Source organism: Muntiacus reevesi, chromosome 9 (genome assembly GCF_963930625.1).
Source record: "Muntiacus reevesi chromosome 9, mMunRee1.1, whole genome shotgun sequence".
NCBI classification, from domain to species: domain Eukaryota; kingdom Metazoa; phylum Chordata; class Mammalia; order Artiodactyla; family Cervidae; genus Muntiacus; species Muntiacus reevesi.
Genome location: NC_089257.1, coordinates 2,024,669 through 2,041,626, shown reverse-complemented (window position 1 = coordinate 2,041,626; position 16,958 = coordinate 2,024,669). Strand labels below are relative to the sequence as shown.

The 16,958-nt window shown below is 45.3% G+C and overlaps 1 protein-coding gene across 1 annotated transcript; it reads right to left on the bottom strand.

Annotated features, from left to right (window-relative positions):
* GLYATL2 (glycine-N-acyltransferase like 2) lies at positions 1–6,586 on the bottom strand. Its single transcript, XM_065946249.1, has 5 exons — positions 6,509–6,586; positions 4,886–4,993; positions 3,503–3,629; positions 3,231–3,408; positions 1–409 (listed from the first exon to the last, which is right to left on the bottom strand). The coding sequence occupies exons 1-5, from the start codon at positions 6,584–6,586 to the stop codon at positions 1–3; spliced, it is 900 nt and encodes a 299-aa protein (XP_065802321.1).
* Positions 6,587–16,958: the final 10,372 nt, after the last annotated feature.

The window sequence follows — 16,958 nt, the reverse complement described above, 5'->3', positions numbered from 1 at the left end:
TCAACAGTATTTCTTTGGGGTGCATTTCCACTGATGCCAGCCACAAAGAACATTCTTGAACCCAAAACTCAACAGTACCTGTTGAGTTTTTTCTTTATCCTCTGACACATGTACATAAAATGGTATTTTTTTTGAAAAAAAATATGCCACACTGTTACCACCTATTTGCCACATGTGGCCTTGGCCTCGGTATTTGGGGAAAGTGTAAGCCATTCTTATCTCACAGGACTGTTCTGACAAAAACCAAGAGATGAGGTTCCCTTCTGAATTCAGAACACCAAATCCTGCAAAATTCTGGAGGCAGTGTTCAATATATTTCAAGCTCTTCTCATTTTTTCCCCACTCCCAGTGCTCATTCACAAGCCCTGCATGCGAGACATCCAAGAAGGTGCTCTGAAAAGTTTCTTTCCTGTCAGGAAAAAATGTACATTTATTCAGCCAACATTTAGAAAACATCAGGATTGCAGAAAATATGACACCTCCCTTTCCTTAAGGATCCACAACCCAGAGGAAGAACTCTGGGCTCACACACACACTCAACTATTTATATGCCTGCTTCAAAATGTTCCCAAATAATTGAAAGTGAGAAAATCCTCGGTCATTTATGATACGTTTAAGAGCAGAGAGTCAGCTAGATATAGAATAGCATATCTCAAAAAGTCTAACCAAATACCCCAACAAAGGAGAGTAAGAGTATATGTTCCTCAAAGAGCAAGGACTATAAGCCAGCACAACATTCCATGTGGCTAAATTTTCTTTAAAGGTTCTTGTATGAAAAATGTGGGATTGAGAGGTACAAGCTACTATGTATAAAAGGGGTAGGCTACAAGGATATACAGTGCAAGGAAACATATTTGTTATGTTGAGATGACTTTTAAATGAAGTATAGCCTAAAAAATACTGAGCCTCTATACTGCACATCTGAAACTAATATGATATAAATCAACTATACCTCCATTTTAAAATGTAGATTTCAGATTATACTTCACAAAAGATCTAAATACACAAGATAACATTTCTTCCAACAGATATTTCAACAAAATGTACATCACAGGGAGATGACAGCCGTGTTGATCTTATGGCTTCACGTGTCCCAAACACATCCCCACATACCACGAGAGAAGTACAAACATGCAATTTCGGGAGCAGAAACACACCAAAAAAGGATATTGGATTTTTTTCATTTTAGTGATGGTGGTAATAATCAGGGTTTTAGCCCTGATTCTACTATTGGGCAAGTTACCTTAGACTGCGTTTTCTCATCTGCAAAATCAGAATAGCATTTTATGTGGCTAGGAGTGGTTGGCGCAGAAGGAAGATCTCAAAGAAGTTCTATCCCTTATCAAGGAGGAAGAGTTTCCAGGAACTTGTCAAAGTCACTTCACATTTGCCATTGGGTGGGGTCACAGGGCTCTCAACTGTCTACACACAGGTGAGGTTTTCTCTCTATCATCCTCAAACTGATTCTGCTCCAACTTCCTCAAAGATCTCCAGCATCCTCACCTGTCTTCCTCCTGTGCTACAGTTAAACCCCGAGGGGCAAGATATCCAAATATATATTTGGGTTTAGAGAAAATAAAGACCCGCCTTAGGACAGGCACTTCACAACAGATTTCCAGGTATAATATCAAGTATTATTTAATCCCTATTTACTATTTTTCCCCATGCAAATATTTCTTTTACGATTCTTATGGGAACACAGTTGAGCCACAGCAGGGTTCAAATATTATTGACTTTCCCGGCTAAATCAATTGTATGTGTTTAGTGTGTATTTAGATTTTATTTATCTGTTGATGTAGTGATACAATTATTAAGCATAAATGGATATCCGTGGAAAATAATTGTTTCCTTTTTCTCTGATTCCTTATCATACAGCTACCTTCTCCAGAGGCAACTAGTGATGTGATAAATTTATGCAACTTTCCAGAGGCATGGTTTGGAAATTTAAATGTGTTCTCCTGTGATGACACAGTGTCTATACGATTCTGCCCATCTTCATTGTTGCCGATGCTGTTGCTTCACTAAGAAAATATTTTTGTTGGTGCTGTTGCTTCAGAATATATTTTTGGAATTGTTTCCTTACTAGTTCACAGAGGGCTGCTTCATTCTTGTTAATGGTTGTATATTATTCCAGCGTTTGGACTGTACCATAGTAAATTTATCCATGTCCCTACCGAAAGATAGGTTTTTTCATATGCTATGCTATCATATGTTCACACATCATACACTTTCTTCCATTTAATGTACATATTATTTTACCCAGACATTTCAATTCTAGGAGTTAAGTTTTTAGTAATACTTATACAACTTGTGTGATGATCTATTTGTGAAGACATTTATTGAAGAATTTTTGTTATCAGGAGGAACTGTAGAGAAATCAAGTGTGTAGATACAGGGGCACAGAATCATATATCTCCCTCTTATAGTAATCCATGCAGCTGTCAAAATAAATGAAGGACGCCTCCACGAGCTTACGTGAAAGACGTGTACAACACATTGCTGAGTGAGAACAGTAAATAGCAGTATAGTCATGCACGTTGTAGAGAAAAAACTAACAAAACAACTCATACATACAGAGTTCTAAAACCAATGCTAAGAGTATCTACACATGGACAGGGAGATTTTGGAAATCCAAGTGGGCAAGCCTTCACTTTTTACTTTGTATATTTGTATCCTTTGCATAGGGCATCCTGGTGGATCAGTGGTAAAGAATTCTCCTGCAATGCAGGAGATGCAGGTTTGATCCCTGGGTCGGAAAGATCACCTGGAGAAGGAAATGGCAACCCACTGCAGTATTCTTGCCTGGGAAATCCATGGACAGAGGAGCCTGGTGGGCTACAGTCCATTGGGGTCGCAGAAGAGTCAAATACAACTTGGCAACTAAACAGACACACACACACACACAGACATGTACTTTGCATAGCATGAAGTAATTTTTTTTTGTCAAAAAATGAATAGTTTCAGTAAAAGTTTTTCAATTCTACCATGACATCCAGTATTCTTCCAGGAGCACTCTTGTGAGATCTAAGGAAGTTGATACGTGGAAAAGAACCTACTCTAACGAAGTTCCTGCCCACCCTCAGCAAACATTACCTAACACAGTTCTCTTTCTTACCCATGCTCTGAACACCATTATAATGTAGTCGCAGATCCTACATTTAAGGGTCTGGCCCATGGGGCAACTGAATGATTCTATCAGAAATTTCAGAAGCAAAAGGTAAAAGTCTCACCTTTTATCTTTCAGCAGTTTAGGAACTTGAATTAACTTCATCAAATCCATCTTGTCAGCACTCGTTGCCCCGAATGTTGATTTTTCAAACATAAAAAGCATGGTTCTCAGATAATCTATCTGCACTGATTTTGAAGCTGCAACTTTTTGTAATGCCTTGCCCAAGCTCTCTTGACAACCTGGGGAGAGGAGAAAAGCAAGCATCATTTCAGCCCCTGTCATATCTACCATAAATTAAATGGGACATCTTTGGCTTTAATTTAGACCAGTTACCTTGGATCTGGAAGGCTTGCTCCCAGTTGATGACCTGCGGGCATGCCAGGACTTCCTCTAACTTGTCGGGAGCTTTGGTGAAGATGTGGTAAGTGTTGGTATAGTAATCCAGGTCATCCTTCATCTCCTGACGTAACAAACATCAGTCACACTTACATAGTGATAGCACTCACAAAATGCTTTGCCTACACCCAGAGCACTAGACTCATTTCTCGGACAGGCTCTGCTGCTGCTGCGGGAGAGGTGCCGACGGTGCCTCGGACCCCCGCGTGGACCAAGCCTCGGGAAGGGGCTCCTTCCCGCGACGCCCGGGACTCAGCTGCCCTCGGGCCGATGGGCACGTGGTCCCGGGGTCTGAGACGGAAAGTGCCGCAGGAAGAGCGTGTTAAAGGCCTCAGAGAGCGGGCCCGGAGGGTGGAGGGAAGCACAGGGAGCATGACGGGGGGCCAGGCTTGTGGTCTGCGAGAAGGTGACGCCTCGGCCACGTCTGCAGCGGAATTCCCAGGTGGCGCTCGTGGCAAAGCCCCGCCTGCCAGTGCCGGAGACGTAAGGCCCCCGGAGGCCTTCTGGCTGGAGAGCCCCGTGGGCGGGGAGCCTGCAGAGCTACCGCCCACGGCCAGCCGGGGTCAGACACGCCTGGGCTCCCGACACTTCCAGGTTGGCTGTGACCCAGCGCCCTGGAGCTGGCATGGTGAGCAGCCCTCGGTGTGCCCGTGAGAGGAGCGGACCGACGGCAAGTGTCCCGACGCCCAGCCGCGGCGCCGGAGCCCACAGACGCGCCTGGAGGGCCGGGCCTGGGCGCCCCCCGCCGCCCGCTCGCCCCGCGCGCCGCGTTCTGAGACGCCCGACGGCTGCCCGCATGGGTGAGGGGCCCGGGGCTGCCCGAGCGTCGTACTCCGGGAAGGGTGCGAGTCACCACTCACACTCCCCTGAAAGGTGAAGGCGCGCTTATGAGAGAAACCTGACATCGGTTGCTTCACAAACCTGTGACGCGGTTACTTTCGTCAGCTCCACCTTCTGTCTTAGGAAAGCAGCGGTCTTGGGCCTCACACCCAGGCCTGCTCAAAGGACCGTGGGACTGCGGTTACCCAGCCACAGGGAAAGCGAGCGCTTCCTGGCCCCTTCCAGCCGCAGGCATCCAGGCTGAGGGGGGCGCCTCTGATCGGGGTCTGGACGGGGAGAGCTGACTGGGTGGAATTCTAGAGCAACGTACAGGGCGGCGCTAGAGGCTCTGCGGCCTGCTCCCACGCTTGGCCTCGGCATCCTGCCCCCTCGTCCCGGCGAGCCTGCCCACATCTGCTCAAATCAGGCGTGGCAGGATCCGAGCCCTCTGCCGGCCCCTCGCTGCAGCCCTCACCCCGCCCTGAGGAGCCGGGCCCTCACCTCCTTCTGAGGCCGTGTGATGACGGTCTGGTACTCTGGCCAGGCATCCACCAGCACCTCCAGGTTGAACGGGTTTTTATTTCTGATGTGGAAAAGGGCGCCATACACCTACAAGAGCAAAAACCAAGCAGGAGAGGATGAGATGTTTCTTTGAGACAGGGTCTTGCCTGTGGCATGGGAAGTAAAGGCGAGAGTTAGAAGGACTTGATGGGGGACGTCCCGGAGAGTCCAGAGGCTGAGACTCCCAGCTCCCAGTGCAGCGGGCCCAGGTCGGTCCCCGATCAGGGAACTAGATCCCATCTGCCGCAGCTAAGGGTTCAGGCGCTGTGGCGAGAGATCCCACGTGCTGCAACTGAGAGCCAGTGCACCCACGTAAACAAACAAACATTTTCTAAAAAAGAAGGACTTGAGAGGACAGGACTAGGGCTTCCAGGATGGTACGTTGGACTGTTCGTCGAAAGACATCCTGCAAAACGGTGCAGAAAGCGTCCCCCAAAACCCAAGTTAATAACAAATGAACTGGCTTCTCTAACATGGATTCATTCGTTTTTTGGAAAAATCCACACTATTGATACTTTTCCTATTTTAAATGTTAATACCACGCCATTTATTCAACATCTGTCTATTGTAAATCAAATTTGTGTCAAATATGGAGAATTCAAAGGTGGATATGATGTGGCCACTGCCTTCAAGCCAAGTCTAGAAGGGCAAAGAGATACACAGTCTTCACTTAAAAAGGCACGTGTTCTGATAGGTCTGTGCCCATGGTCAAGTGGGGTCACAAAAAGGCAGTCACTACCTGTCCAGAAGTGGTGGGAGACTTACAGAAAAACTAACATTTAAATTGGACCATGAAAAATAAATAAACCTGGCGAAGTAAAGAGAAGCATTCCGTTGGGAGAAGGAGCGTGATTGGAGGCTTGAAGGCGCTGAGTCCACCCACCTGCCGAAATGTGAGGGGTCAGTGATCGAACGCATAGTATGTCTTCCATGTTGGGAAATGAAGAGACGCTTTTGATAAACGCTTGCATATCCAGTTAAGGAATACGGGCTTTATGCTTGGACATGAACCGCCACTAGCATTTTAAAGCAAGGGAGTGACATGATCATATGTGTGTCAGATGGATACTCTGGTTATCAAGTTGCAGGTGACCAATAGCTTGGGACAGTTAAGGAAATCCAGTAAACATAGCAGCAGAATTGATTCACAAGATACTGTAGGGTCTTTCCTAGTGATCTAGTGGCTCAGACCCTGAGCTCCCAATGCACGGAGGGGGGCAGATGCGACCCTTGGTAAGGGAACTAGACCCCACGTGCCACAACTAAGACCCAGTGCAGATAAATGAATAAAAATTAATTTTAAAAAATATTGTGTATGTATGGCTGAGCCCTTGTGCTGTTCAAATAAAGCTGCCACGACATCACTAATCAGCTATACCCCAATACAAAATAAAGGTTTTTAAAAGATACTGAAGAATCCCCAGGGAAGTAAAGGACGTGGACTTTAAGATAGTCCCAGGCAGAAGGAACCCTGGACTTGCACCTCCATCCGCCCTGGAGAGTCCTGAGCCTGCCTTCTCCACGCCCCCGTCCTCTCCCCCTCCCTCTCCCCCACTCCCTCACCTTCAAGGACTCAGGGATGCTCTCTTCCAAGGAGTCGTACAGAATCTGAAGTTGCTGGGGTTCACGAAGCACCAACATCTTGTGTAGCACCCAAGCCCCTTCCCCGAGGAAGACAACCTGGGGAAAGAGTCACACCAACAAAAACACCTGGAGATCTGAGCCAGGCATCCCGGAAGGGCGAGGGGAGCCCCGGGGACAGCCCCGCTCGGCCAGAGGCACAGCGCGGCCCCCGAGGGTGTGCCCAAGGACCGACTGGCCAAATCCAGAAACTGCAGCTGTATGTCAGCAGCCTCGAAACAGAGCAAGCCTTGCATTCAGTAACTCCACTTCTAGGAACTCATATCAAGGGGATAATAGGAGGCACCTATAAGAATGTAAATATAAGAAAATTTGCCATAGTATCATGATACTGTAAACTTAGAAATGATCCGAAATCCATTATAGGAAATTGGTGAAGTAAATGATGGCATATCCAAATAATGGGTCACCAGGTAGCCATTAAAATGATGTCTTCAAAACGGAATTAATGACACAGGAAAATATCCATGTTATAAAAGAAAGAAGAGATGTGATATAATCCAATTTAGTACTCACCTCAAATTCATTCTGAAACAAAGTAGTATATAAGTGAGATACACTTACGGACATTCTTCGGTCCCATACACACAGATATCTGACCACACATATAATTATATAATATATATGCATATTACATGTACTCGATCAAGGAATATATGATACTTAAAGACATTATACAAGAGTATCCATATTTTCTAAAAATTAATAAATACAAGCAATTCTAAGCAATTTTGACGGCTTATAGGAGAGGCAGCAACTTTTTTAAAATCTTAACAATCCTGAAAATCCAACATCCTGTGTATGTGTGCTCAGTCCTGTCCAACTCTCTGTGACCCCACGGCACTGCAGCCCACCAGGCTCCTCAGTCCTTGGAATTTTCCAGGCAAGGATACTGGAGCAGCTTGACATTTCCTTCTGCAGGGGATCTTCCCAACCCAGAGACTGAACCCGTATGTCGTGCATCTCCTGCATTGGCGGGCAGGTTCTTTACCAGTAGCGCCGCCCGAGAAGCCCCATATGTGTGTGAAAAAAGAGTGAAAGTGTGAGTTGCTAAGGTGTGTCTGACTCTCTGTGAGCCCATGGACGGTAACTCCTCTGTCCATGGAATTCTCCAGGCAAGAAATACTGGAGTAGGTAGTCATTCCCTTCTCCAGGGGATCTTCTTGACCCAGGGATCGAACCCGGGTCTCCTGCACTGCAGGCAGACTGCACCGTCTGCGTCACCAGGGAAGCCCATGTTGCGTAGAGCCAAGACAAGACCAGTGGAAACGGAGTGGCCAAGAACACGATCGCTGGAGCGGGCAGGTCACTTTGCTTGAATGTCTCTGAGCTTCACTTTCCTTGTCTATAAAACAGGCATAACGATAACGCCTTCGTAGTCTGTTTTGAGGATTATGTCAAGTCACAAAATGTATGTGATAGGTTTTGCGAAGTGATAGATGTGTGTGTGTGTGTGTGTGTGTATACACACGTATATATATGTGTATATATACCTGAGGGAAAAGTTAGAAGACTTTCAAATTCAGGCAAGGGAAAATAGGATGAATGGCTTCTGATGTTCATTAGAGAAAGTACAGCCTGGGAATACACACAGGGATTCCCCAGCATTGCTTAAGACCAGGTTCAGAAGAAAACCGTCACTTGGAAGGGGCATTTATCCACACGGGTGAGCCCAGCACCCAGAGGCTAGAAGCAGGAGAGACAGGGTGAAACCAGCCGGGTTAGATTTTCCAGGCTTAGGGCAGCAGAGAAGATAAGTGGCAAAATAAATGTTTGAGAATGAGATGATAACACTTGAAACTGAATCTGTGGGATCCAGGAGAGGGAAGGGGCTTCCTGGATGCCTCAGACGGTAAAGAACCCACCTGCAATGCAGGAGACCCAGGTTTAATCCCTGGGTTGGGATGGTTCCCTGGAGAAGAGAAGGGAATGGCAACCCACGCCAGTATGCTTGCCCAGAGAGCAGCCTGGCCGGTTACCATCCATGGGGTCACAAAGAGCTGGGCACAGCTGAGCAAAACCAACACGCTTATTTCAGGAGAGAGAAAGAAAGAAGTAAAATAGGAGGCAGGTCCAACCAAGTGGGGAAAGATGTAAAGAGTGTAGGATGAGGCTAACAGAATAGCAGTGGTGATGGACAGGGGGTATATGTTCATAGAACAGGGGATTGGATGAAGAATTAGGCTGTTGGAGGTGAGGGTGTCAGAGGTAGATCAGCTCTGGATAGATGGCTGTAGACTTCAAGTCGACAGAGTGGGAGTCGGAAGGGGCCGGGAGCTGCAGGTGTCAGAGCCACCACCAGGATGCGTCAGGCGTTGGAGGGAGAGAAACGTCTGTGAGTCACGTGCCAAATATATCAATAAACAGAACAAGGTCTGGCAGAAAACAATCTGAAACAGCAAAGCTTCATCTTAGCCAGGCGGCCCATCACTCAAAGGAAGACGTTTGCTGTGTAAGTAACACTTTTCAAAGCACGGATTGAAGACCAGGGGTATGCTGATTCTCCTCTTTACTCAGGGTTACTATGGGTGCCTGGGGGGGGTGGGGGTGGCAGAGAAAGGCTTGGGTTGTTCAGTGGTTTATAATTCAGGGAAAGAATCTGAGGAGCCTGAGAGTTCAAAACACTGGCTCTGTACTCAAAATACTTTCTTCTCAAAGGACTTTCTACTCCAGGGACCTATAATTTCCTTGAGAAATTTGTTCTCAATCCTGGGATGCTGGTGAATGCTTTTCCAAAGGTTTGCAGGGGGGCAAATGAATGAACAAATACACATTCTTTAGAATCGGGCTTCCCTGGTAGCTCAGCCGGTAAAGAATCTGCCTACAATGCAAAAGACCACGGTTTGATTCCTGGGTCGGGAAGATCCCCTGGAGAAGGGATAGGCTACCCACTCCAGTCTTCTTAGGCTTCCCTGGTGGCTCAGCCGGTTAAGGAATCCGCGTGCAATGCAGCAGACCTGGGTTCAACCCCTGGGTTGGGAAGACCCCCTGGAGAAGGGAATGGCAACCTGCTCCAGTATTCTGGCCTAGAGAATTCCATGGACTGTAAAATGAGTTAAAAAATACACATTCTTTAGAATAGTTAATTTAGAATAATAGTTAATTATTCTTTAGAATAATTAACTGAAAGGCTGAGAAGAAACAAGACTTCGGCCTTCTGAAACAGTTCCGCTTACCTGCAGTTTCCTCGTGGACGTGAGCACACGGCGCCTTCTGCAGTTGCTCGGTGACAGTGGAAAGATTTCCCTAAAGGCCACGGGTAGCCTCACCCACAGGCAATTCCACCCGACTCAGGTTGTCCTCGTTTGGCATAAAGCTCCGAGTTGTGGATTCTTATTGAGCAAATTGGAGGTCCTGTTCATTTACATGAGGTCAGAGGCTTTGTGCATCGGAGGAAGCCTGGGAGCATGTTCTGTACTGAGCAGATTCTACATTTATAAGTTTCCCAGCAAACCTTCCAAGCTAGCACTTGTAGCCAATTGGCTAATCCAAAGCAGTAATAATGAGGTAATTTGCAAAAATGACCTAGCTGCAGCAATATTCAAACACATCATTTGGGTAAACAAAAAATGTGAAATCTGGCTTCGCTGTGAAATAACGCAGCCTCGTGCCTCCAAGCTTTTGTGACCTCAGCACCTCCAGAGGTTGAGATTCCTTGCTTCCAATGCAGGTGGCACAGGTTTGGTCCCTGGTCGGGGAACTAGGATCCCACAAGCCACATGGCATGGCCAAAGATATATAGATAGATAGATAAAATTAATTTTAAAAGTTAAATTAAATCTTAAAATCTCCTACAAGAGTATGATCTACTTGAACATTTTGGAGACCCTGAAGCAGAGGAAAGGGATAATAAATCGTCAAAATCTTACCCATTTTCTGGAATGTTGTGAACCAACTTGAGAAAGTTTAATCATTCAGGAAATGAGAAAGGCAAATGCTATTGTCACACAAACAAGGAAGATGATGTTGAAAGGCAACATCTTCCCTGAGGTCACAAAGCTAGCCAGCATTAACACCTCGAGCTGAAGCCAAAGACCAGGATCTGTTACGAAACTATGATTCTTCAGAAAGCGATCCGTCACCCCTGGCTAGGTCATACCTCCTTACAAACCTACCTCACTCACTTCGGACGACATATTAGAAACCACTAAGGAGGATTTAGCACTCACTATCTACATGCTTGTTAAGGAAGGCACCGTTTCTTTTCTTTTCCCTCTTGCCTATTTCAGTAATTCCATTTTCTGAATCAAAAATTGTTCACACAACCTATGAAAGAATTTTTACATATTTCCAATTTTGTGTAATTAACATGTTAACAAACTTGCTCATAGTTACACAATTTATTAATCTATCCCCTTTAAAAAATTGTTTGTCTTCTTCATGCCAGGAAATGCATAATTTTTTATGGAGGTAAGATCGCACTGTGGATAGTTGAGGCTTGCACAGTTTTGAATATCACACTAAGTATTTTCAAAGAGGTACAACCACATTTAAAGTCACCAGCAGCTCAAGATCCTCTGGTTGAATAACTTTTGCTGAGAGTTCATAGGTACAGAGTCTGCTCCCTGACCCAAACTCATGAACTGAGAATCTGGCTGCTCTCTTGAATCAGCAAGAGGAACTTCTTCAGAAATTCTGATAGAGAGCAGATTTAACAAGCTGTCTCCCAGCCCAAGTATCCTACTGTCTTTTTAGCAGCTGGCAGAGAAGACTCTGGAGAAGGAAATGGCACCCGACTCCAGTGTTCTTGCCTGGAAAATCCCATGGACAGAGGAGCCTGGCGGGCTACAGTCCGTGGGGTCACAAAGAGTCGGACACAATTTAGGGACTAAACCATCACTGTCAGAGAAGACTCAGTCCTTGAAAGACAGTATAAAAACTGCCCTAAGGTTTGAGAGCAAGAGGGGCTTCAGGTGAATTCTCTAAGAAACCAGAAATTTACTGCCAGCTGAAAGCAGTCTGCAAATATGCCATCACCATCTCAAGATGACCTTGAAGGAGTCCATTCTAATGTAGGTCAGGGTTGAGTGACCTTTTTTCCCTTGAAAAGTGAAAAGAAAGTGAAAGTGAAGTCGCTCAGTCATGTCCAAATCTTTGCGGCCCGATGGACTGCAGCCTACTAGGTTCCTCCGTCCATGGGACTTTCCAGGCAAGAATACTGGAGTGGGTTTTGCCATTTCCTTCTCCAGGAGATCTTCCCAACCCTAGGATTGAACCTGGGTCTCCTGCATTGTAGGCAGATGCTTTACCATCTGAACCACCAGGAAAGTTCACCTTTCCTGTAAGTCCCTCCAAAGTACTCTAGGAGATCTTGCAAAGTCAAGTTTCCTCGGGATGCTTAAGGATTGTTATAGAAGAGTGCTGACTGCTGTTCAGATGTGCACTCCTTCTTAAGGCAGCTGCTGCATCTCAGTGTAACACTGCCAAGGGCTAAGGCCAGGACATCAGCGTGAAAGCAGAGCCCCAGAGTCCCCTGAGACACTGCGAGAGAATGCAGGGGGCGAGTCTGCACCAGCCTTCCACAGCCACCCCACCTTGCAGTCCCCAAGTTTCAAGGGAGTCAGAGCCTCCCAGAGGTTTGGAGAAGCCCAGTTCACTGCCTTTCATCATGGTATTAGGCATATTAAAAATGTGATATTAGGCATATTAAAAATAAGACAGATAAAAACGATTTTAAAATTACAGTAGCTTTATTATATAGCTCTAAACGTGTTGCTGTTGTTCAGTCGCTTAGTCGTGTCTGACTCTGTGACCCCACGGACTGTAGCACGCCAGGCCTCCCTGTCCATCACCAACTCCCAGAACTTGCTCAGACTCATGTCCACTGAGTCGGTGATGCCATCCAACCATCTCATCCTCCGTCGTCCCCTTCTCCTCCCGCCTTCAATCCCTCCCAGCATCAGGGTCTTGCCAGTGAGTCAGCTCTTCCCATCAGGTGGCCAAAGTATTGGAGTTTCAGCATCAGTCCTTTCAATGAATATTCGGGGATAATTTCTTCTAGGATTTACTGGTTTGATCTCCTTGCCTTCCACCTGTACATTCTATGTATTTATGCCTTTAGCAACAAAAAAGACCAAGGGTTACTACCACAGAACACTTGTGAGTGTTTTGGCTCATGAGACCAGCACAGGACCTGTGGAACGTTAATTCAGAGTGGACTCTTGACAGGGTATACTTGATAGTGAATGTTTTCTTTCAGTTCTGTCAGCGTCCCTGTATATATCACCTCACTGGGAAGTCACACCAGAAGATCGAGTTTGGGACTCTTTGTGAAATGGGGCCAATCACATATGCCCCCCCCCATCCCACTATCCATTCATGATGGACTTGCAGAGCCCCAGAGGTTGAGCAGAAGTTCAGGCTAAACAGCTGGGAGGGACCGTGGATCGGAGGGAAGAGGAGTCGCTGGAAATGCAGCCCGAAGTGGTCAAAGTTGAGTAGTGTGGACGTGGCGCGTGTGAAAGCACAGCTCACTGTCACCATCCAGACAGCCCACCTTTCCTCCAGAGACCGGGCGACCACAACCGTTTTAAGACGTTATCCTGTGACTAAGAGCAAAAATTTAATATAATGGGATGAGTGGGTTTCTCTGGTGGCTCAGTTAGTAAAGAACCCGCCTGCAATGCAGGAGACCCAAGTTCAATCTCTGTGTCGGGAAGATCCCCTGGAGAAGGGAATGGCAACCCACTCCCAGTATCCTGGCCTGGAGAATCCCATGGACTGAGGAGCCTGGTGGGCTACAGTCCATGGGGTCACAAAGAGTCAGACGCGACTGAGCAGCTAATGCACAATGGATATCAGAACCACACTGGTCTCAGAAAGCCCTGAGGCGGTGACACATAAACGCTGTTGTTCTGATACCCAGGCTAGGTGCATCAGAAAAGGTGACTTGAAGTGTCTTCAGAATGACCACTGTTAGAAGACAGATTGTCCTTTAAGGAAAAAAGTAGAAGCTTCTGGATAGAACCCTAGCCCTCTGCACCCTGTATGCCTGGACTGAGCTCCAGATAGACTCCAGAGCCGATGGTGAAGGCTGCTACAAGGAAGACTACTCTGGGCAGGGGATCAGAGAACCTGGCAAGCCCAAGAGCCCTGCAAATAGAAGGTGAGCCCAGCAGGAAGCCGCACGCCCGGCCAAGCCCTCGAGATGGTGTGTGGAAGGAGTGCAGATGGCCTGGAGGCAGATTATAAGTAGCACTGGCACTGGATTAGACAAGGAAGTACAGATCACGGGTTAGCCACTGCCTCACCTTCACTAAGTCATCTTTAGAGCCTTAGTTTCCCCGTCTAAAAAATAAGGGTGACTTGGGCTCTCGGGAGTATAAATAAGATGCTGTATATGAGGTAGCTAACAAGTAGGAGTGGCTTGATAAAAGCTGATTCTTGCATGTCTGTAGAAGAAACTTTTAGCCATTTGTGATGCTCAATTTTAATTCTTGAGATGAAGTCTCCAGGTGGTTCAGTGGTTTTAAAAAATCCCCCTGCAGTGCAGGAGATGTAGGTTCGATCCCTGGGTTGGGAATATCCGCTGGAGGAAGGCATGTCAACCCACTCATTCTAGCCTGGAGAATCCTATGGACAGAGGAGCCTGGTGGGCTACAGTCCATGGGGTCACAAAGCATCGGACATGATTGAGGTGACCGAGTATGCACACAAGCATGCAATCCAAGGAAATTACTGGCTATTAGAAAGGTGTGAAAACCGGGATGATTCATCACAGAAAGATTAGGGGAAATGAAAAGTCAGAAAACCACGTAAATGTCCAACCTTTAGAAAGTGGTTAAATAAGTTATGTTGTACCCAGTCAGTGGTATTAGCAAACCTGTCCCATGTCAAGAGGATATGTTCGTGAATATGGTGTTAAGTGAAGGAAGCAGATTGCAAAATAATATGGAGAGTGTATCCGTCTTGTACAAATGCTGTCTATATGATTTCTGCTTCTCATCAAGGACTCCCCTCTGGATCTTGTCCGATGATAACACACTGCCCCTCCCCCAGGATTAGGCAGCTGCCTACGCATGGCTGGACCCCACATCCACACACAGGGACTGAGCGCACCTCAGCTCTGCAGAAGAAATCTGAGGACAAACCTCTCTTTCCCAATGAAGGACAGGACTACCTCAAGATGTCTGGGGCTCAGGACAGGAATACAAGTCCACGTACCGTACACTAAATATTCTGGCCACAAAAAGCCTGCTGTATCGGTGATTTTGTTGTTGCTGTTGTTGTTGCTACATCATGTCCACGTCTTTTGCAACCCCACGGACTGTAAACCACCAAGCTTTCCTGCCCATGGGGTTCTCCAGGCAAGAAGACTGGAGTGGGTTGCCGTGGCCTCCTCCAGGGGTCTTCCTGACCCAGGGATCGAACCTGGGTCTCCTGCATTGGCGGGCAGATTCTTTGCCCCTGAGCCACCTGCAAAGCCATATGGTCAGTTAATCTATGACAAAGGAGGCAAGAATGTACAAAAGGGAAAATATATCCCTTCAATAAGTGGCATTGTGGAAACTGGACAGCTACATGCAAAAGAATCAAAGTGGACTACTTTCTCATCCGTATTTTAAAAAACTCAAAATGGATCAAAGACTTAAATATAGGATGTGAAACCATAAAAATTCCAAGAAGAAAACATAGGCAGTACATTCTTTGACACCGGTCTCAACAATGCTTTTTGGTTATGTCTCCTCAGGCAAGAAAAACAAAATCAAAAATAAATAAATAGGACTATATCAAACTAAAAAACTTTTGCACAGTAAAGGAAACTATCAATAAAATGTAAAGGCAGCCGACTGAATGGGAAAAAATATTTTCTGATGATATATCTGATAAAGTGTTAACATCCAAAATATATAAAGAACTCATGCAACTCAACATCAAAAACACAAACATCAATATGAATCAGCCATAGATTTCATATTGATGGGTGTTTGGTAGAAATCAACACAATACTGTAAAACAATTTTCCTTCAATTAAAAATAAATAAATTTTAAAAACTGAATTTTCTTTACACATGTATTATTGAGGTGTAGTTGACTTACTTGCTATGACTTTGAGTGCATAGCAAGGCGATTCAGTTGTACATATACACATATATTATTTTCCAGATTATTTTCCCTTGTGGGTTATCACAAGATATTGACCATAGGTCCCTGTGTTATGCAGTGAACTTTTGTTGCTTGACGAACAATCTGATTTTGAAATGGGCACAGGAAGTAGATATTTTTCCAAAGAAAAAATACAGAGGGCTAGCAGATAAAATGCTCAAAATAGCAAATCATTAAGGAAGTGCAAATCAAAACCACAATGAGATATCGTCCTATAGCTGTCAGAATGGCTGTCATCTAAGAGACAACAAATAAGAAGAGTTGGCAACCCTGTGGGGAACAGTGAATCCTCATACATTGTTAGTAGACATGTAAATTGGTATAGCCGTTTTGGAAAATGGTATGAAGCTTTCTCAAAAATTTTAAAATAGAACTATCATACAATCCAGCAATGCTGCTTATGGGATTTTTCTGTAGAAAACAAAAATACTAAACCAAAAACACACATGCACTCCTATGCTCATTGTAGCATTATTTACAATAGCCAAGGTACGGATGAGATGGTTGGATGGCATCATCGGCTCAGTGGTCATGAGTTTGAGCACGCTCTGGGAGATGGTGAAGGACAGGGAAGCCTGGCGTGCTGCAGTCCATGGAGTCGCAAAGAGTCAGACACGTCTGAGTAACTGAACAACAACAACAGCAGTATATGGAAGCAACTTCAGCGTCTATCAATAGATGACCGGATAAAGAAAATATGGCATATATATATATATAAAAGAATATTAACCATCCACAAAAAAGGGGTGAATTGTCACCGTTTGTGAAAGCATGGATGAACCTACAAGGTATTACGCTAAGTGCAATAAGTCAGAAAGAGAAAGACAAATATTGTATGATTTTATTTATTTGTGAAATCTAAAAAAACTAAGCAAATGAACAAACATAAAAAAACAGAAACAGAATCACAGATACAGGGAACTCTTTGCCAGAGTTGGGAGACAGGTAGAAAATGAGTGAAATAGATGTGGAAGATTAAGAAGTACAAACTTTCAGTTGCAAAAAAAAAAAAAAAAAAATGAGTCATAGTAATGAAATGTACAGCATGGGGAATATAGTCAAAAAGTAATAACTTCGTATGATGACAGATGGTAACTAGACTTGTTGTGGTGATTGTTTTATAACTCAGAGAAATATCAAATCACTATTTTATACATATTGGAAAAGACCCCGATGCTGAGAAAGATTGAGGGCAGGAGGAAAAGGGGATGACAGAGGATGAGACGGTTGGATGGCATCAGCAACTCGATGGGCATGAGTTTGCGTG

Excerpts from the sequence above, each read along its gene's own strand:
- GLYATL2 (XM_065946249.1), bottom strand. The coding sequence starts at position 6,586 with ATGTTGGTGCTTCGTGAACCCCAGCAACTTCAGATTCTGTACGACTCC. Across the intron at positions 3,630-4,885 it reads TCACACGGCCTCAGAAGGAG|GAGATGAAGGATGACCTGGA; the intron begins GTGAGGGCCCGG and ends TTGTTACGTCAG. Across the intron at positions 3,409-3,502 it reads GCAAGCCTTCCAGATCCAAG|GTTGTCAAGAGAGCTTGGGC; the intron begins GTAACTGGTCTA and ends TCCTCTCCCCAG.